Source organism: Ornithorhynchus anatinus, chromosome X5 (genome assembly GCF_004115215.2).
Source record: "Ornithorhynchus anatinus isolate Pmale09 chromosome X5, mOrnAna1.pri.v4, whole genome shotgun sequence".
Taxonomy (NCBI): domain Eukaryota; kingdom Metazoa; phylum Chordata; class Mammalia; order Monotremata; family Ornithorhynchidae; genus Ornithorhynchus; species Ornithorhynchus anatinus.
This window is the reverse complement of record NC_041753.1, coordinates 13,198,525-13,220,315: the sequence shown is the minus strand read 5'-3', so window position 1 is coordinate 13,220,315 and position 21,791 is coordinate 13,198,525. Positions and strand designations below refer to the sequence as shown.

The 21,791-nt window shown below is 52.1% G+C and overlaps 2 protein-coding genes across 4 annotated transcripts in view; both read right to left on the bottom strand.

The window, feature by feature from the left end:
* The window catches only part of FBXO10 (F-box protein 10), a 105,843-nt gene extending 103,865 nt beyond the window's left edge, over nt 1–1,978 (bottom strand). For 2 of the 3 annotated variants that reach the window (XM_029055708.2, XM_029055711.2), the window contains exon 1: nt 1,703–1,799. The gene's annotated coding sequence lies outside the window, so the exon portion shown is untranslated. Of the gene's footprint in view, nt 1–1,702 lie in introns of all 3 variants that reach the window. The other variant, XM_029055710.2, reaches the window with a different exon arrangement.
* A 17,091-nt stretch (nt 1,979–19,069) lies between these two features.
* On the bottom strand, nt 19,070–21,137 carry TOMM5 (translocase of outer mitochondrial membrane 5). The gene is made up of 2 exons (XM_029054755.2): nt 20,972–21,137; nt 19,070–19,635 (listed from the first exon to the last, which is right to left on the bottom strand). Exons 1-2 carry the CDS (start codon nt 21,090–21,092, stop codon nt 19,601–19,603), a joined length of 156 nt encoding a protein of 51 aa, XP_028910588.1. The 5' UTR covers nt 21,093–21,137; the 3' UTR covers nt 19,070–19,600.
* Nucleotides 21,138–21,791: the final 654 nt, after the last annotated feature.

The window sequence follows — 21,791 nt, the reverse complement described above, 5'->3', positions numbered from 1 at the left end:
CTCAGGACGTAACGACTGCTTCCGATCGATGTACGACCTGAATCTTGAGGAAATGAGCCATTCTAGACGACATCTTAAAAGCATAAAGCCTCTCGAGGACAAACGGGGGCTTCGATAAAGATGGAAAAGATCTGCCACAGACCTGATTGCTTATACTGCACCGTCTGGGGGAGCAAAATAGCGTGGCTCAGTGGAAAGAGCCCGGGCTTGGGAGTCAGAGGTCACGGGCTCGAATCCCGGCTCCGCCACTTGTCAGCCGTGTGACCTTGGGCAAGTCACTTCACTTCTCTGTGCCCCAGTTCCCTCATCTGTAAAACGGGGATGAAGACCGTGAGCCCTACGTGGGCCAACCTGATTACTCTGTATCTACCCCAACGCTTAGAACAGTGCTTGGCACATAGTAAGCGCTTAACAAATGCCAACTCTGTAACGAAAAGGCCACTGAAAGCGCTCTTCCCATCCCAACGGGCCAGCCCATTTTAAATCGTATTTCAGATAGCTCTGGGGAACGGCTGCATCCCAAGAAGAAAAAACTCTCTTTATCACAGCCCTGTGTGATCCTGCCCTTGGCCCAGGAATTTTTTATAAAGAACATGACTTGAGATCCGGGGCTTTTAAAATGCAACTCAAGTAAAAATTCTCTCCAACACGCCAAAACGTGACATGAAACGACGTCTTTAAAGAAAAAGTCCAGACGAGTGCAGCAGAGGATTTAAAGCCTCAGAAAAGCCGTCTGAAGGAGAAAGTCTGAAAAACTGTACATGCTCTGCTCTCCAAAGAAACAATCCACAGGCGACCCATTAAACGACTGCTTGCTTGTTCAGACTCAAGCTAAAATCCAGGCAGCGGGGCTTAGTGGAAAGGGCACGGGCTTGGGAGTCGGAGGGCGTGGGTTCAAATCCGGACCCACCATGCGTCTGCGGTGTGCCTCGGTCACTCCATCTGTAAAATGGGGATTAAGCCTCACGGGGGAATAACCTGATTACACTGCGTCCACCCCACTGCTTGGCTTAACCAGCACCGTAATTATTATTACCAGCAAGTGGGTTTTTTTGGTTTGCTTTTTCATTCGACCCCACAAACGCGCGGTTAGAAATTAACCTTTGGTTAAGGACCTCACGGACTTGCCTTCATCCACCCAAAATCATCATTCTTGTCAAAATAACCGCACCTCCTCCGTCGAAAAGCTGCAAAAGTGCCCGGGAGCCAGAGGCGTCTTCCGCGGAGCCACGACCTGATTTTTCCCGGGTAAAGTTTTGAGATCTTTCCCTGCTGGGCGTTGGCTCGACTAAGCGCAGAGCTCTGCGCAGGGTAAGCGCTCAACAAATCCCATCGAGCGCCTGCTTTTTCTACCTGCCCGACCGAAATAAGCGACGGCGGGGTGGGGGGGGGGAAGATAACAGCCCGACTCCGCCTCGCACGGAGCAAAGCCAGAGGTCCAGACCGGCTCCGGAGTCCCAATCCCGGGGAGCAGCAGCATTCCCGGGAAGCAGACCCGTTCCGGAGCCGAGTTATCCCGTGCATCGGACCAGCCTGGGGCCGGGAAGTCTTTCCACCGTGCAAAACCCGCTGCAATTCGACAAGCAGCTCCAGGTCTCCGGGCTCCCTCACCCTCCCGACCCGAAGGAGCCTAAGAGGGATGCTTTTTAGCCTAACTTTTTTTTTTCCCCCCCAGTAACATTCCGCAGCTCAGCCCTCTTACCTGGGAACGTTCACGGGCGCTCACACACCTTTGCGGCTCTTGCTGCAGCTGCAAGCTGCTGCTTCTGCAAGCTGCTGCTGGTGCAAGCTGCTGCTGGTGCAAGCTGCAGCTGCTGGTGCAAGCTGCAGCTGCTATTGCAAGCTGCTGCTTTTGCAAGCTGCAAGCTGCTGCGACCGCTTCAGGCACCGGCCCCGTGGAGTGAAGTGACACTCTTACAGCTTTCGCGCACAGGAGGCTCGACCGCAGAGAAATCTGCAAAAGAAAGGAGGTCTGGTGCTCGGGACGCTCGCTGGTTTCGATTGGATCACATGATTCCCGGGGCTGGGAATGCTGGGATCACGTATGGAACATACCAGGAAGTCGTGATTGAGGGAAAGGGAGTTGAGAGGGATTGCTTGGGAGATCACGATCAGAGAAACACAGCCCGGCATGAGTTTCCCCTCCCAGGCGCGCTTTGTTGGTAGTAGTAGTATTAATCGTAGTGAGCGCTTACTGTGTGCAAAGCACTGTACTAAGCGCCCTGTGCAGGAGGTCTGTCGTTTGTAAAGGTCTGGAGGATTGCAGGTGGACCCAAGGGAGTTAAATGCAAACAGATAAAAATGTAACCGGGCTAGAAAAAACAGAGAGAGAGATTCTCTAAGACGCAGTAGGGATGTCACAGTGTTTCAAAATTCCCAGCAGTTCTCTACTAGGCATTTCCAGCGCTCTCGAAGTACCTTCTGTCACCAGGTGGAAAAACAGAAGGACTTCATTCTTACTAGACTGAGTCTTATTTTTTAATCGAGCCAAAAATGCGCTGCCCACCAATAACTCCTGCAGCGTCAAAGGTAAGAGAAATACGTTTTAGTCACGTCACTGGGAAAACATTGGAACTTTTTAGGTACCTGACCCATTCTGCAACGGTTGAGCTGCAGATGGCATTGAATGCCGGGCTTTTTCCCAGAAAAAAAAAATGCAATTGGCAATCAAATGATGATCTTACATAAAAACAGCACCAGGAAGCCTCTGTCGAACAGGCCCCCGAACGATCCTGGAGTAAGATTAATCCTGGGACCGTCACAAAAGTAGGGAAACACAAAGATGTGGATTCTTTATTATTATTATTATGGTATTTGTTGGGGCCTTACTATGGGTCAGGCACTGTTCTAAGCACTGGGGTACAAGTTAATCAGGTTCCTGTCCCCCATGGGGCTCACAGTCTAAGTAGGGGGGAGAACAGGTATTGGATCCCCATTTTACACTTGAGGAAACCGAGGCACGGGGAACTGACGTGACTTGCCCGAGGTCACGCACCAAGCAACTGGATTAGAACCCAGGGCCGTTGACTCCCGGGCCCGCGCTCTTTCCACTAGGCAACGCTCCTTGCCGTATAATGTCGGCTCTCTGAAGGTGGAATATTCGAATTTCCTCGCTCTTTTGAATTCCTTGTTCTATTTATGCTTAATTAGGAGTGCTGAGATGGAATTGGTGGAATTTGGCGACATACACTGACGACTTTAGGGCTGGGTCTTCCTTGGAAAAGCCTAAGAGGAGATTGTGTTTTGACAGCATGATCTCGCTGATCGGATAGCTGATAAGACGGAGATTTGCAACTCGTACTTTTTCCTCGGACATCAGCTTTTGGGCCGAAAAAGCAAAGATTGCTAGGTCGGCGGAGTATTTTGCTGTGAGATTGCACCCTCTTCTCGCCTCCTGCCCCCAGTTAAAGGCATCGTTGTCATTTCCGTCATCAGTAGTATTCATGCGGTATTTAAGAGAGAAGCAGCGTGGCCCGGTGGAAAGAGCACAGACCTGGGACTCAGAGGGCCTGGGTTCTAATCCCGGCTCCACCACTTGACGCCGAGTGACCTCGGGCAAGTCACCTAACTTCCCTGCGCCTCAGTTACCTCATCCGTAAAATGGGGATTGAGACCGGGAGCCCCACGTGGGACTACCTGACGACCTTCTATCTACCCCAGCCCTCAGAACGGTGCTCGGCACACAGTAAGCGCTTAAGAGATACCACGGTTATCATCAGATTTCTGCACCTTTATCCTTGGAGCTGTGTCCTTATCCCCCGTTTTCCAACCCGCTTTTCCCGTGCCTGACCTGATTATCTTGCAACTACCTCAATCAATTAGTAGTATCTATTGAGCACTTACTGGGTGCGGAGCACCGCTCTAAGCCCTTGGGAGAGTCCGAAACAAAGGAGTCGGTGGACACGATCCCTGTCCACAAGGAGCTTTTTGCAGTCTAGAGGAATGGCAGCGTGAGTCAGAAGGACGTGGGTTCTAATTCTGCCCCGGCGCATGTCGGCTGTAGGCCCTGGGCAAGTCACTTCACTTCTCAGCGCCTCAGTCACCTCATCTGAAAACCGGGAGTTGAGGCTGGGAGCCTTCCGCGGGACAGGGACTGTGCCCACTTGACTCTTCTACATCTACCCTAGCGCTTACTACATAGTAAAAACATAAATACCGTTAGAAGAAGGACGGGGAAGGCAGACATTAAAATCCATTACTTGGAGGGGAGATGGCAGAGTATAAGGATAGGCTCAGACGTGCTTAGCACAGTACGGAACACAGAGTAGGAGCTTCGCAAATACCGCAGTTATTATCGCCGAGTTGAGCTCTGCAATTCAATATCAACTCCCTGCAACCCGCTTGGTTAGTCGCCTAAAGAGAAGAAAAGTAAAGAAGTTATTTTTATTATCATTAGTCAGTGTAATAGCCCCCGCAGAAGACCTGTAGAGCAGCACGCCGAGGACCCGGAAAAAGAGTAAACTCAGTGGAGGGAGAATTGGTCAGGGCTCTGGGAGGCAGTAACCATGGTGACCAAGCCAGCCTGGCATCCAGAACTTTCAAATGAGTCTGGGTGGTAATAGACCTTGGCCGGGGTGGTGACTCGGTTAGCCGATTTTTGACCAGCTAATCCAAAATAGCCATGATAGCATTAGCCCTGAAGCCGGTCCAAAGAACACGGCTCTGGAATGATAATAATAATAACCGTGGTATTTGTTAAGCGCTTATTAGGCCCCCGGCGCTGGGGTGGAGACAAGGTAATGGGGTTGGGCACGGGCCCTGTCCCACACGGGGGGGGGGGGTGTCTTAATCCCCATTTTACGGAGGAGGGAACCGAGGCACAGAGAAGTGAAACAACTAAGGTCACACGGCCGACAGCGGCGGAGCCGGGATTAGAACCCACGACCTTCCGACTCCCAGGCCCCTGCTCTGTCCCCTGGGCCACGCTGCTTCTCCTGGAAAGCGGGGAGCCCGGGTCCTAGACCCGTCTTGACAGGTAAGAGTCTGTTTGCTGGGGCTCTGCCATCAGTGATGAAGATTTCTGACCAGAGACTCGCCTGGAATGTGGTCTGAGGTGGACAGGGCCGTGAGAAACCCCGAAAATCGCTGGCTGATACGGAAGGCAAAAGACCGCAGAGACTTCCAAGGAGCCGTGGCACAGCGGCGGCCCGACGCTGCGTTCTGTTGGGCTGCGGCGTCTAAAAACTGTTGCATTTACTTGGCAGGGTGCTCGCCGTCCTCCACCCGCCTACTCGGTTGTTGCGCCCCATGCACCAGTGGGAAGAAACACGACCGACAGGGATAAGGGAGCACTAGAAATGCGTTCCTCTGAGCAGGTTTTCGGCCCCGGAATCTCCGAACCGGGGGCTTGCCCGTCCTTTTTCGATGAGAGAGTCCAAAGTCATCATCGGCTGGATTCAGTAAGCATTTACAGTGTGTGGCGCGCTGTCCTAAGCGCTGGAAGAAAACACACATGGCCTTGGATTCAGGCAGTCCCTGGCCCCTGGGGGCCTCACCAGCTAAATCGGTGGGTGGGAGATCGGGAAAGGTCAACAATGAAAGGACTCGGAAAGGCAAAAACAACAAACGATAAAAGAAGCTCAGTCATTCATTCAATCGTGTTTATTGAGCGCTTACTGTGTGCAGAGCACTGTACTAAGCGTTTGGAAAGTACAATTTGGCAACAAATAAAGACAATTCCTACCCGACAGCGGGCTCACAGTCTAGAAAGGCGGGGGGGGAGACAGACAACAAAACAAGTAGACAAGCATCAATAGCATCGATACAAATAAATAGAATTCTAGACATGTACCCATCATTAACAAAATAAACAGAATACTAAATATGAACAGGTATAGCACAAAAGCGTAACGGTACAGTGATTGAAAAAAAGAGGTTCGCGACTCCCGGATATGCAACAACCTGCGTGGATGTTTGACCGAAGAGGTCTGGAAGAAGAGTAAGAAAATATGTAAGAAAAGTAATATGGAAAAGTAAAATATGTAAGAAAAGAGTACGGGCGTTCCCGTCGGAACGCGTTTTAGAGTATAGTTTGGTTAGAAAGCAATGGAAGACTAGGGGAGTGGGGTGTCATAAGGTGTCTGTGAGCTTGTTACAACCAGGTGTTGATATTCTGCTGGTAAAAGCAGCAACACTCTTAATCAGCTCATTAGCAGGGCACAGGGAATCCACTGCCGCACATTGTTTACTGGAAACTGAACTGGGAGCTGGGCAAATTAGTTCCCAGTTTAGGCCCCACGAACGACAGGGGAGTGTCAGAGAAAGTAGAAGACAAAGCAGACTGCTGGAAATAAGCTTTACTCTCCACAACTTTCTGGAATCTCACCTCGTGTGACAACTTTCTCTATCACCGTGGATGGCACGACCATCCTTCCCGTCCCGCAGGCCCGCAATCTAGGTGTCATCCTTGACTCGTCCCTCTCGTTCACCCCACACATCCTATCCGTTACCGAGACCTGCCGGTTTCACCTCTACAATATCGCCAAGATCCGCCCTTTCCTCTCCACCCAGACGGCTACCTTACTATTACGGGCTCTCGTTATATCCCGGCTAGACTACCGTGTCGGCCTTCTCTCTGACCTCCCTTCCTCCTCTCTCGCCCCGCTCCGGTCTATTCTTCACTCCGCTGCCCGGCTCATCTTCCCGCAGAGACGATCTGGGCATGTCACTCCCCTTCTTAAACAACTCCAGTGGTTGCCCATCGACCTCCGCTCCAAACAAAAACTCCTCACTCTAGGCTTCGAGGCTCTCCATCACCTTGCCCCTTCCTACCTCTCCTCCCTTCTCTCTTTCTACCGCCCACCCCGCACGCTCCGCTCCTCCGCCGCCCGCCTCCTCGCCGTCCCTCGGTCTCGCCCATCCCGCCGTCGACCCCCGGGTCACGTCCTCCCGCGGTCCCGGAACGCCCTCCCTCCTCGCCTCCGCCAAACTGATTCTCTTTCCCTCTTCGAAACCTTACTTAAAATTCACCTCCTCCAAGAGGCGTTCCCAGACTGAGCTCCTCTTCCCCCTCTACTCCCTCTGCCATCCCCCCTTCACCTCTCCGCAGCTAAAGCCTCATTTTCCCCTTTTCCCTCTGCTCCTCCACCTCTCCCTTCCCATCCCCACAGCACCGTACTCGTCCGCTCAACTGTATATATTTTCGTCACCCTATTTATTTTGTTAATGAATTGTACATCGCCTCGATTCTATTTAGTCGCCATCGGTTTTTACGAGATGTTCTTCCCCTCGACGCTGTTTAGTGCCATCGTTCTCGTCCGTCCGTCTCCCCCGATCAGACCGTAAGCCCGTCAGACGGCAGGGACTTTCTCTATCTGTTGCCGACTTGTTCATCCCAAGCGCTTAGTACAGTGCTCTGCACATAGTAAGCGCTCAATAAATACTATTGAATGAACTTGGGCACCATTTCGATTGCCCCGGAGCTACGTCTCCCCTGACCTTTTACCGCTGGACCGGGAAATCACAACACGACTTCTTGATTACCCGTCCGTTTTCAAGAGCGTGACTACGGTGTGGTGGCCGGAATGCCTGGACCGTGAGCACAGGGGTAGGGACGACTGGACAAAGTACTAAAAGCTCTGCTGTTCGCAAGGGTTGGGTCCACGGAGCGTTGCTTCCTACAACTGGATATTTATTTGTGGTCTGTAAATATTAAGAAGGTGCAATACTGGATTCACTCGTTCAGTCAGCTGTGTGACTTTGGGCAAGTCGCTTAACTTCTCGGTGCCTCAGTTACCTCATCTGTAAAATGGGGATTAAGACTGTGAGCCCCACGTGGGACAACCTGATTCCCCTGTGTCTACCCCAGCGCTTAGAACGGTGCTCGGCACATAGTAAGCGCTTAACAAATACCAACGTCATCATTATTATATTTATTGAGCGCTCACCGTGTGCAGAGCGCTGTATTAAGCGCTTGGAAAGTCCAATTCGGCCACAGATGTAGACAGTCCCTACCCAGCAACGGACTCACGGTCTAGAAGGGGGGGAGATAACAAAACAAGTAGACGGGCCTCAGTAGCATCAAAAATAGATAAATAGAATTATAGATAGGTAGACATCATTAATAAAATAAATAGAATAATAAATATGTACATATTTACACAAGTGCTGTGGGGCGGGGAGGAGGAGCAGCGGAAAAGGGGGGCTCAGTCTGGGAAGGCCTCCCGGACGAGGTGAGCTTTCAATAACGCAGCGAAACAATACATACAATGCTGTCAACCAATTTTTTTTTTTTTTTTTGGTCAGTTTCAAAAATGTGCTCCTCTTCCATTCCAGGGTGAAAGGTGACGTACAAATTCTGGACATACATACCGCTGACAACCAGTTTAGCCCTCTTTATCGGTTCCAGGAAAATTGAGCATTTAACAAAAGAGCTCAAAATGACGTATAGTTTCCCATGGGAAATAATGTAGCGCGTTAATACAGAGCTAGGATCCAAAAGAAAAATGACCAAAATATACCCTTACGTTTTGAAGCCGTGATAAAATGCAATATAGTTATATGATCACAGAGCAATGTACATAGGTACCGATAATGAAAGACTCTGAATTAAGTGTTTTCATCTGTGCATATATAAATTCTTAATTTTCAAAATAGTATCTTTAACCTCCTTTTCGGCAAAAAAGTGCCTCCCGCTAACGTACGAAGGCTCGGTCAGTCGGCCATTGTCTGTGTTACTGAAATAGGTCACTGAAATAGGCTTTACTGAACTGTAAGTTTCCCGTGGGAAATAATGTAGTTCACTAATATAAATTGAAGTTCCCAAGAAAATCACCAAAATAATACGAGTACATTTTAAAACAGTGATAAAACGCACAACAAAGTTACATAATTAGCTGTGAATATGCGCCAATAATAAAATATTTTCTATTAGCTGTTTTTAAAGCGTACAATGTGAACGTTTCAACTTTACCTTCCACATCCTGCTCAGCAAAAAGATCTGCTCTTATCTATCTTAAAATGGACTGACTTTGCTCCTTGTGGGCAGGGAAAGTCTTTAACTCTGTTGTATTTTACGCCCCCCCCCCCCCAAGCGTTTATTACACGGTTCTGCACGGAGAAAATGCTCAATAAATATCATTCAAGACAATATTCAAGACGATAAGAAGTAATTCAGATAGGGAAAGGAAAAGAGGCAATAATAATAATAGTAATGTTGGTATTCGTTCAGCGCTTACTACGTGCAGAGCACTGTTCTAAGCGCTGGGTTGGATACAAGGTAATCAGGTTGTCCCACGTGAGCCTCACAGTCTTAATCCCCATTTTACAGATGAGGGAACTGAGGCACAGAGAAGTGAAGTGACTTGCCCACAGTCACACAGCTGACAGGTGGCAGAGGCGGGATATTTAAGATCAGGTAAACTTGGAAGCTTGATCTCAAAGTGACAGAAATGCCAGCATAAAAGTCAACCAAATAAAACCAATAAAAACCAAAAAAAAAAAAAGGTGATAAAAAAAGAGCATTCGAACGAGAATGACTGTGGCCGCTTTCCAAAGAACATTTTTTCAGATTTTGAGCCATGACCAACCGACCGAAGTATAGTTCTTTCTTTAGCAAATCTGTGCGTCGTATTAGACAGAAGTCGATCCGTCGATCGGGTATTTCTTGAGTGCCTACCAACGCCCAATAGCCGTTCCAGACGGAGGGGGCCGGTCACGGTGTCGAAGGCAGCGGAGAGGTCTGGAAGGATTGGGCGGAGGTCGGTTGGATTTGGCAAGAAGGTCCCATGGCGTGGAGGAGGTGGAAGCCGGATTGCTGGGGGGGCAAGGAGAGAGTCGGAGGAGAGGAAATGGGGCGGGCAGTGGGAGAGAGGAAAAGAGCGAGCTGTCCTCCAAGTTTGAAGAGGGTGCTGCTGATGGTGAGATTTTAACAATAATTACAATAATAATAATAATGTTGGTATTTGTTGAGCGCTTACTATGTGCAAAGCACTGTTCTAAGCCCTGGGGTGATCAGGTTGTCCCTCAAGGGGCTCACAGCCTTCATCCCCATTTTCCAGGTGAGGTCACTGAGGCCCAGAGAAGTGAAGTGACTCGCCCAGAGTCACACAGCTGACAAGTGGCGGAGGCGGGATCCGAACCCAGGCCCTCTGACTCCCAAGCCCGGCCTCTTTCACCGGGACCAAGGCATGACTGACCATCCCTTCCAAACTGTAGGCCCCGAGATCTTCCTCAGCCGTACCGTTCCATTTGCTATCCAGAGTTCCCGGTGCCGTCTCCTCTCCTTCCTCTTGGTTTCACGGTCTCTCCGAAGTGTCCGCTCTAAGCCGGTCAGCCGTTTCCGGCCGACGCGTCTCAGGAAGGCGTCTTTCAACAGCAGCTATTTCCGAACCGTCTCTTGCTCTACCACACCGTGTGAGGTTTCGCCTTGTGTCGACCGGCCCCCCTGTAGCACTTTTGTATCTTTTTCATACCCATCCTCAGCATCTCTGTGTGTCCCCCCCAAGTGTACGTGCAAGTATTCCGATCTCACCATTTGCAGTGATTTTCCTGTCTGTCTTCCCCATTAAAATGGTAAGGACTCATTCATTCAGTAGTATTTATTGAGCGCTTACTCTGTGCAGAGCACCGAACTAAGCGCTTGGAACGGACATTTTGGCAACAGATGGAGACAATCCCTGCCCGACGACGGGCTCACGGTCTAATATTTGTCAAGTGCTTACTATGTGAAAAACACAGGATAATCAGATCGTTCATTCAGTAGTATTTATTGAGCGCTTACTATGTGCAGAGCACTGGACTCAGGGCTTGGAATGGACAATTCGGACAGATAGGGACAATCCCTGCCCGACGACGGGCTCACGGTCTAATATTTGTCAAGTGCTTACTATGTGAAAAGCACAGGATAATCAGATCAGACAGTCCCTGTCCCACATCGGGGCTAGGAGGCAGTTGGATTTAATCCCCATTTGACAGACTAGGAAACTGAGGCTCAGAAGAAGGTAAGTGACTTTTTAAAAAAATGGTATTTGTTAACCACTGATTATGTGCCTGGCACCAGATGCTAAGTCCTGGGGCGGATACGGGATTACCAGGTGGATACAGTCCCTGTCTCACAGAGGGCTCACAGCCCTAATCATGTTACAGAAGAAGTAACCGAGGCACGGGGGAGTTAAGTGACTTGCCCAAGGCCACGCAGCAGGCGAGTGGCGCAGTCGGGATTAGAACCCAGGTCCTCTCTCTCCCAGGCCCATGCTCTTCCCACTAGGCCGTGTTACTTGTCCCGTGAGTTGGTTGCATTTGCCCCAGTGCTTAGGACAGTGCTTCGCCCTCGGTGGGGGTTCGGTAAATGCCACTACTTTGCACTTAGGCAAGGGTACCAAGCCGATCACCCCGGGGGTGGCGGCGGAAGGGAGGGGCTCGCCGCAACAATCCAGAAGCACCGGTTACTTTTTCGGGAATATTAGTAAATCGGTAAATATCGTAAATAATTATAACGTATATGTATTTTATTTATATGTAAATAAATAATCGTTCCTCGCGAAGCATCTCCCCCAAAATACGAACACAGATGGAAGATTCATCATTTATGGAAACCCAGTGTGGACGGGGAAAACGTCTGCTATACTGTGGTGGTGTACTCTCCCAAGCGCTTAGTTCAGTGCTGTGCGCAGAGGAAGTGCTCAATAAATATGACTGGTTGGTTGAATCAACTCACCAGTGTGGGGGTTTCCTTCCGATCACGATAACTGCGATACCTGTTAAGTGCCAAACGCTCTGCCGAGCACTGGGGTAGGTGGAAGGTAAGCAGGTCAGACGAGGTCCCTGTGCCCGCGTGGGGCTCACGGTCCGAGGAAGAGGGAAAACAGATATTGAACCCCCATTTTACAGATGAGGAAACTGAGGTGCTAAGAAGGTACGTGACTTATCCGGGGTCACCCAGCTGGCACGGGCAGACCTGGGATTCAAACTCAGGTCAGTCAGAGCAGGGTGGCTCAGTGGAAGGAGCCCGGGCTTGGGAGTCAGAGGTCATGGGTTCTGATCCCGGCTCTGCCTGTCGGCTGGGTGACTTTGGGCAAGTCACTTAACTTCTCCGTGCCTCGGTGACCTCATCCGTAAAATGGGGATGAAGACCGTGAGCCCCACGTGGGACAACCCGTTTACCCTCTATCTCCCCCGGCGTTTATAGAACAGTGCTCGGCACATAGTAAGCGCTTAACGGATACTGTGATCGAGCGTATTTATTGAGCACTTACTGTGTGCAGAGCACTGTACTGAGCACTTGGGAGAGAACAACACAATTTAACGGCCGGGTTCCCTGCCCGGAGAAAGCTTAAGAGTCTAGAGGGGGAGACCGACTAAATAAATAAATGAGGGATACCTATCTAAGTGCCGGGGGGCCGGAGGGGGGGGGGGGCGAGTAAAGGGAGGGAGGTGCAGAAGGGAGCAGGAAGCCAACGGTGAGGGATTTCTGTCTGATGCGGAGGTGGATGGGCAATCACTGGAGGTTCTTGAGGAGGGGGGGAGATGTGGACTGGAACGTTTACGTAGAAAAACGATTCAGGCAGCAGAGTGAAGTGTGGAGTGGAGTGGGGAGAGACGGGAGGCAGGGAGGTCAGCGAGGAGGCTGATAAGGTCATCAAGGCGGGACGGACTCAGTGCTCGGATTAACGTGGAAGCGGTTCGGATGGAGAGGAGAGGACGGATTTCGGCGGCGGCGCGAAGATGGCGCCGCCGGGATTTAGTGATAGATTGAATCTGCGGGTTGAACAAGAGAGAGGAGTCGAGGATAACGCCAAGGTTAGGGGCCCGGGAGCCAGGAAGGACGAGGGCGCCGTCGACGGCGATGGGAAGGTCGGGGGGGGGGGGGACGGGGTTGGGATGGGGGCGGAGATGAGGGGTTCTGTTGTCGACGGGTGAAACTTGAGGTGACGGCGGGACGACCAAGTAGAGATGTCTTGAAGGGAGGACGAAATGGGAGACGGGAGAGAGATCAGAACCAGACCACGCCGCTTCCTAACGTGGAAAACGGAGTTATTATCCCGAAGGGAGCTAGTGTCTAAAGAGCGGTGGCAAATTTGAGGACTCTCACCCCCAAGATCCATTCTTTCACTTGTCCCGACAGTGCCGTCTTGGGCAGGGACGGTGTCTGTTTACCGAACTCTCCCAAGCGCTCAGCACATAACTCCGCACACAGTAAGCGCTCCATAAATGCTATCGCCTGACTGACTTTCGGTTGTTGCGCACCGTTGTCCCTACCTGCCTACGTCATCTAGACCGCGAACCCCATGTAGGCCGGGGACTGTGTCTGATTTGTCATATTTGCAGCTATGAAAGTGCTCGGCACAGTGCTCGACGCACAGTCAGCCCTTAATACCCACCAGACCTAACCACCGTTTAAAAGTCCAAACAGGGTGTTAATCTCTTGACGTGCCGTTTGGCTTGGGAGCCGGGGGTCATGGGTTCGAATCCCGACTCTGCTACTTGTCAGCTGTGGGCAAGTCACTTAACCTCTCTGTGCCTCAGTTACCCCATCTGTAAAATGGGGATTAACTGTGAGCCTCACGTGGGACCGCCCGATGACCCTGTATCTACCCCAGCGCTTAGAACAGCGCTCTGCACGTAGCAAGCGCTTAACAAATACCGACGTTATCATTATTATCATTATTTGTCACGATTCGAACGTCATCGGGTCGAGGCCCGGCTGTACTTAGAAAAGTGTTTTTTCCTTCCAAGCCAGTGTTTTTCTCCAAAATGGAGTATTTCTAGTCTTTCCATTTTGAGAGCGTTAGGCGACCGCTTTCTCAAGCAGAACGATCACAAAGGGCGTAAACAGCAGGCACATTTTTATGCATGTAAGACTTGAGCCTCTTCGTGCTCCTTTTTCCTCTTTTTTCCTTCTTCCTCTCTGTAATTAAAAAAAGGAGATATTTTATCATTTTACTGACATCTAGTGGCTCGATTTTTTAAAGGATTCTCTTCTCCTCTCCCCTTCGAAAACAAGATCGTGGCTTCGGAATGCTCTATTTATGGAAGGGCTCGGTACGGGCCTCTCGTTAATTAGTTTATCCTAACCCCTGCTGGACCCAATAAGGAAAAAGTGAAGAAGTCATAGCCGGTCTTGGATGCCCACCTCAACGAAAGTCTTTCAAGTCTACCAGCTAGACGTTCCCTAGCGTTTAATACAGCGCGCTGCCCGCAGTAAGCGCTCGATAGACACCGTTCGTTGATTGATCGATTTCAGGCATTCTGTCAGGCGACCCAAAACTGTGGCCACACCGCATGGCCTAGTGGAAAGAGCCCGGGCTTGGGAGTCAGAGGTCGTGGGTTCGGATCCCCGCTCCACCGCCTGTCTGCCGTGTGACCTCGGGTAAGTCACTTCGCTCCCCTGTGCCTCACTGACCTCAGCTGTAAAATGGGGATTAAGACCGGGAGCCCCACGTAGTACAACCTGATGACCTTGTATCTACCCCAGGGCTTAGAACAGTGCTTGGCACATAGTAAGCGCTTAACAGGTACCAAAATTCTCGTTATTCTGCCTATTTCCTTCTCCTCCCACTGCCGCTTCCGTTCCATACTCCAAACATCCGCCCTGATGAGTATATGTTTAGGTGAGGGTGTGGGTGTGTATATATATATATATATATATATATATATATATATAGTAATAGTTATGGGATCTGTTAAGCGCTTACTATGTGCCAAGCACTGTTCTAAGCACTGGAGTGGGGAGAGACAGGAAGCGGGGAGGTCAGCAAGGAAACGTGAATGTGGAAAATGTGGACTGTTATGTGCCGAGCACCGTTCTAAGCACTGGGGTAGATACAAGGTAGTCAGGTTGTCCCGTGTGGGGCTCACAGTCCTAATCCCCATTTTCCAGATGAGGTCAAGAGACGCGACTTGCCCAAGGTCACGCAGAGGACAAGCGGCAGAGCCGGGATTAGAACCCATGACCTTCTGACTCCCAGGCCCGGGCTCTATCCACGCCATGCTGCTTATAGAAGATCATTATGGTGATTTTCTTGATTACCGTCCACCTTATTAGCCATATTGCTGTGTTTACATACGTTCGTCTGTCTGCAGATTCTTCCCGTGCATTTTAGATAGTACGAAGAGACAACGGCGAATTTGTGTATAAAGAATTCACGTAAAGCGCAGAGCAGTGCCTACTCCCAGGCCGAGTTCCTTCCAATGAAAGCGCTTCGCTTCCATCTCCTTTGATGGCTTCTTGCTCATTCCGAGCTCTAGATTTACTTCTTTTCTTCACCGGTTGGAATTTCTTACCCATTTATATAAAAATCTTCCAGGGTTAGGATCGTAACCTCTCCTGCTGCTTCTTCGCTAGTAATTGCCTTTTCAGGCTCAAGAACCAAGTCCCCTCTCATAAGCCTTTATCCACATGAGTAGAATTATCCTGGTTTTGGGGGGGGGGGGGGGTTTACGGTATTTGTCAAACGCTTACTACGTGGGGTGGATACGAGATAATCGGGTTGGACCCAGTCCGTCTCACACAGGCCTCTCACCGTCTTGATCCCCGTTTCACAGATGAGGTCCCGGCAGTCCAGAGCAGTTAAGTGACTTCCCCAGGGTCACACAGCCGCCGGGTGCCAGAGCCAGGATTAGAATCCGTCATTTTTGGAGCACTTAGGTGCAGAGCACTTCACTAAGCACTTGAAACAGTTGGTAGACACATTCCCTGCCCGTAACTCACAGCCTGGAGGGGGAGAGATAGGAGCTAATCAGGTTGGACACAGTCCTTGTCCCACATGGGGCTCACAGTCTTGATCCCCACTTTACAGATGAGATCATCGAGGCCTTGCCCCAGGTCACACAGTGGTGGAGGTGGAATCGGAACCCAGGTCCTTCTGATCCCCAGGCCTGGGCTCTATCCCCTAGCCCATGCTGCTTGGTGGAGGAGATAGATGACCCTAGGTGGACTGTAGGTCAGGCGTGCCAATTTTTTTTATTTTCCATGTGGAGATCAAACTTGGGCTGGAGGTTTGAGGGGGTGTGGCTCTGTGGAGCGGAAACCAGGCCACTCAGAGTTTTCTAGTTGGCTGCAGGGCTTGGTCAATCACTGGTATTTGTTGAGCACTTACTGTGTGCAGAGCACTGTACTGAGTGCTTGGGAGAGCACAATACAACAGTGGGGGGAGAGAAAAGCCTTTTCTCCTGGGCCTGGAGCCCCCAAACCCAAGGCGGAAAGGAGGGGAGCTTCCGCAGTAACGGCACCTTCTATATGCGGGAGTACTGCGACAGGCCCTGGGGAACACCCCGGCTCTCCGGGAGCTGACCCAGAAGAGCTAAATATACAATACATAAGAGCTAGATAGAAATGATAAAAACAAAACCAGGTAAATAAATTAACACTCGAATGGGAAACAGGGGAAGAGAAGATGGGGGAGGGAGAGGAAGGAAAAGGGACCATTAGCACTAGAATCCAGGTCCTTCTGGCTCCCAGGCCTCGACGCTTCTTCTGGTGGGCGAGGCCAGGCCAAGTTGAGTCCGAAGCCCCGCCATTTCACCGGGGGCAGAAGAGAAAGCATCGAGGCAGCTGGGTCAGCTGATCCCATGGGATTGACACCACTGCCTCAGCTGCTGGGAACCCTCCAAGTCCCCCTAGGGCCCAGGACGTGGGGCTCGCTCCCACCAGGGTCCAGAGCGGGGTAGGAACTCCAAATCTACCCCCCCGTCTGTCTCCAAAGGGCAGGAGAGGGCAGATTGATGACGCTGGCCAGCCTGTCCTGCCCGAGAAGCATTGCACGATTAGACTGTAAGCCCGTCCGTGGGCAGGGATCGTCTCTATCTGTTGCCGAATTGTACATTCCAAGCGCTTAGTACAGTGCTCCGCACACAGTGAGCGCTCAATAAATACTATTGAATGAATCCGGGTCCTTCTGACTCCCTGGCCCACGCTCTATCCACCAGGCCACGCTGCTTCTCAAAGACAGTGCTGCTGGTGGCGAAGCATCAGCCACGAGGGTGTCTTGGGGACTCTCTCACGCGCTCTGCCCACGAAAATACAGCAGCGTATCTTCTCTGGGCCCCTGCCAATCGAGTGAACGTTGCTCGGACACCGATAATTACGAGGGGGGCAAGGTTTACCTCATCACTTGCTGGACAAAATAGTAGAAGACGGGATTCTGTACTCGCCTATCGGATAAGCCGTCACTGAGAACGATCCAAGTAATAACCCTTTTCAGCCGTCGATCGGATTTACCTTCTAGACCGTAAAGCCGGCGTGGGCAGGGATCGTCTCTATTGCCGAACTGTACTTTCCGAGTGCTTAGTAGAGCGCTCTGCACACGGAAAGCGCTCAATAAATACGACCGAATGAATGAATCTACTGAGCGCCGTGTGCGGAGCACCGTACTAAGCATCCGGGAGGGCACGAGGTGCCAGCCTGACAGTCGACGGACTCGTTCCGTGCCCGTGAGCTTCCTCTTACGCATCGGCCGACGTGTGAGGACCGAGCGGCTCATTACCCCCACCCCCTCAGCACTCACGCACACGGCTTTACACGTGGTTGATTTTAACGTCTCATCTCCCGCCTAGATTGTGAGCTCTTGAAGGAGGGATGGCTATTTACTCTGGCACTCTCCCAAACGCTCAGTCCAGCGCTCTGCGCAAGAAAGCACTCAGTAAATACAGTCGATTGCTCGGCTCTACCCCCTACTTCTCAGCTCCTCTTCTGTTCCTCCTTCTCGACTCTCCCGTTTCCGTTCCCCCGACCGGAAACTCCCTCCCACCCCAAATCCTCCGGGCAAGAGCCCTACTCATTTGTTTTTTAAACGGCGTTTGCCCGACACCGTGCTAAACTCCGGGGTAGATAGAAGCGAATCGGGTTGGACACGGTCCCTGTCCTGCACGGGGCTCACGGTCTTAATCCTCATTCTACGGACGGAGCGACTCGCGCCGCAACCTCGTCGTGGGCAGGGAACGCGTGTTGGTTACGTCGTACTCTCCCAAGGGCTCAGTACAGTGCTCTGCGCCCGGTAAGCGCCCAATAAATACGACCGAATTACTTTACCGAATTTCACCTGGGTACGCGTCGTCTGCCTCTGGTTCCATCCTCCTTCACGGAGTGATCATTTCTGCCTCCCCCTTCGGACTGTACGCTCCCCGAGGAGAAGGAACGCGGGCCTGTACTCTCTCAACTGCCGTCGGCAGAGTGGGCAGGTCCGGGAGGAATCCCGAAAAACGGCCAACGGGGACACCCGAGACCGAATCACCTTGGCCCGATTTTCCCTTCAGCGCAAACGAGCCACCTGGCTTGGTTTCCGTTGCCCCATTTTTCGACTGATTCTCCGTCCCCCACCCCCCAACCGTGCCAGAGAGTAATCGTGCAGATTTGCGTCGCAAGCCCACCCCCCGCGTCTCTCGAGACTGAATTTAAAAGGCCGTCATGCCCCACGGCACTAACGCTCCGGACGATCACCATTAGATGCGTTAACTAGGTGCGAGGGAAAAGTTGGGAGAAGTGGTTTCCTGAACCAGTTGCTGCTTTTTCCCCTCCCCCTCCCCGAGATCCTATTATATATCGCAATACAAATCGTACAATACGGAAACGCTGTTCCTTTCACATGCCTAGTGCCTCACCCTGAAGTTATCGTTCTGCAGTGCTCTGCGTGAAGTGGCAAGAGCCCGGGCTGGGGAGTCAGAGGTCGTGGGTTCAAATCCCTGCTCAGCCGCTTGTCAGCTGGGTGACTCTGGGCGAATCACTTCCCTTCTCTGGGCCTCAGTTCCCCCATCTGTAAAATGGGGATGACGACCGCGAGCCCCACGTGGGACAACCCGATCACCCTGTATCTACCCCAGCAGTGCTCGGCACACAGTAAGCGCTTAACAAATGCCATTACTGTTAAACACTATTACGATTTAAAAAAAAAAAAAATACCAAAAAAACCCGCCCCCTGAAACGTATAGCACTTAGCAGAAAAAATATCCACCCGAGGGAGTGCAAGTCTTCCGGCGCAGTTTGATTTATACGGTTCCAATAGTCGCAAAATGGGATTCGAGGGGAAAAAATACGGTAATCATCGCTGGGCGGGGGGGGGGGGAAAGCAAACCCCTTTCATTTTTATGAGAAAACCGCATATCCGAACAGGTACCCAAATATAAAATGCAAAACTACCACGCCGCCTCCCTGGCGACTCAAAAGTCGGAGGCAAGAGAAATTTATTAAAAAGACTCACAGAACTACATTCGTCTCGACAGTGTAATGTCCACCGCAAGGAGGCCCGATAAAACAAATGCTAAAACTCAACAGTCTCGTCACAGTACGCATTCTGGAGAAGCAGGAGATTCAAGGAGACTGCATTTAAGCAGTTCCACTTCAGAGGTAGCTTTACAAACGAAAAGCAATACCGTTACACTCAAAACCGGTTTCCGACCACGTCCGATAGACGATCACAGGTGTACCAGCGGGAAGGGAGACTCTATGACACACACAAAGAGAAGCAATACGTAATTTTAAGTTTCCTCTCGACAGCTATTTTCGCTTTTCGGGAAGCCAATCTTTTAAGCAAGCATTGAGGGATAGCCGTTCGACAGGTTTCTCGTGTCTCCGCGGTCCTACTCGTTGTCATACGCGAGTTAAGAACTGTGATGGGATTCTTCGCGCCGTGATTTTCGATGGCAGCGCGGCCTTCCTCCGGCATCCTCATATGCTGTCCAGCTTCTTTAAGATGTAGGGAGCTGAAAGAGACCAACGCCTGACATTTATCCGGTATCTGAGCACTCTTGCAAATGTTTTCAAAATCGCTCCTCTCGAGTCCCCCCGTTATGGAGTGAAATCCCCTATTTTTGAGGATCGGACGTCGCGCTTTCTCACAACTTCCAACTCTGAGGACGCTCCCGGGATGGACTGGGGAGGGGAGAAACACTGGCGGGGAGCATCGCATCCCTACGGCTGCCTGCCTTTCCCCCACTGGGTAGGAAGGTGTGCGACGTCTGTCCGCCAAGCGCCTGCACGTCCAGTAAGCCCCCCAGTAAGGGTCGATACCGCTTACAGACCGTGAGCTCGTTCCGGGCAGGGCGCGTGCCCGCAAATTACGTTGTCCTGTACTCTCCCGAGCGCTCAGTACAGAGTGCTGCGCGTGGTACGTGCCCAATAGACATTAAAAGCTATATACTTATACTAACGTCTGCCTCCCCTCTAGACCACGAGCTCGTCACGGGCAGGGAACGTGTCTACCACACGTGAAGGGGCGGCGGGGCTCGGCGGGAAGAGCCCGGGCTTGAGAGTCAGGGGTCACGGGTTCGAATCCCGGCTCCGCCACTTCTCGGCTGTGTGACCGTGGGCAAGCCGCTTCACCTCTCTGGTTTCCCCGGTGACCTCATCTGTCAAATGGGGATTAAGACCGTGAGCCTCACGTGGGACAACCCGATTATCCCGTATCTCCCCCAGCGCTTAGCACAGTGCTCTGCACCTAGCGAGCGCTTAACCGACACCCACTTTACCGCTATCGTTATCACCGCCAACTCGTACTGAGTTCTCCCAAGCGCTTTGGTTCTCTGCGCCTCGGTTCCCTCATCTGTCAGATGGGGATTAAGACGGGGCTCATTAACTTAATCACGGTGATATCTGTTAAGCGCTCACTACGTGCCGGGCACTGCTCCGGGCGCTGGAGGAGACACACGAACACCAGGTTGGATCCAGTCCTTGTCCTACGTAAGGCTCCCAGTCCTCATCCCCGTTTGCCCGATGAGGGAACGGAGACCCAGAGAGGCGAGGTGACCTGGCCGAGGTCGCACAGCAGACGGGGGGCGAAGCGGGGATCAGAACCTTCTGAGTCCGGGGACTTCTATCGACCTCGGAGTGACGATAATAATGACGACGGTATCTGTTAAGCGCTTCCGATGCGCGGAGCACCGTTCTAAGCGCTGGGGCTCCCGGGTTTAACGGATGAGGGCACTGAGGCCCGGAGAGGTGACTTGCCTAAGGTCACGCGGGAGGATTGGAACCCACGACCTCCGGGTCCCCCTAGGCCCGACGGACCTCCCGGCGCGGGACCCGTCCCCGCTCACTTACTGACGCGCAGTAAGGCTACGTAGAGAAGGAAGTTGCGGACGGAGGCCAGCACGTCCTCGCGCATCTTCCGCTTCATCTCCTCAGGGTCCAGCTTGGGCCCGAGGCCCTCGAGGCGGAACATGACCGACCCCCCCCCGCTCCGAAGAGCCGCTCCCCCGCTCGGCTCCGCCCCTTCCGCTTCGGCGCCCCCCGGCCGTTAGCGAGCTACGGACTCCCAGAAGGGCCATTCCCAGACCGTCGCGTTCGTTCGTTTTCGTCCCTTCGTTCGGAGAAGCGGCGTGGCGGGCGTGGGTCGTGGGTTCGAATCCCGGCTCCGCCCCTTGACGCGGCTGGGTGACTTTGGGCCAGTCATGACCTCCTGACTCCCGGGGCCCCTACTAAGCCGCGCCGCTCCTCCGTCTCCAGTCGCCTCCTCCCGGGATTTGGGGAGCCGGCGGGGGGGGGGGGGGGGGCTTAGTGAGGGGGAGGAGGAGTAGGGGAAGGAAGGTAAGAGGAGCTGGTCACGGGTTCGAGTCCCGGCCCCGCCGCTTGCCAGCTGGGTGACCCTGGGCCGGTCATTTCACTCCTCTGGGCCTCAGGTTCCCTCATCTGGCAAACGGGGATGAAGACCGTTTGTTGCTTTGTACTCGCCCAAGCATTTAGTACAGGGCTCGCCACGTAGTAAGCGCTCAGTAAATACGACCGACTGAACGGATAGGCCGGAACTCAGCCACCAAGCCCAGCGCTCGGCACCCAGTAAGCGCTCAATAAATACGATTTAAAAAAAAAAAGGGAACGCGTCTACCGACTCTGTCGTGCTCTCCCGAGCGCTCAGTACAGT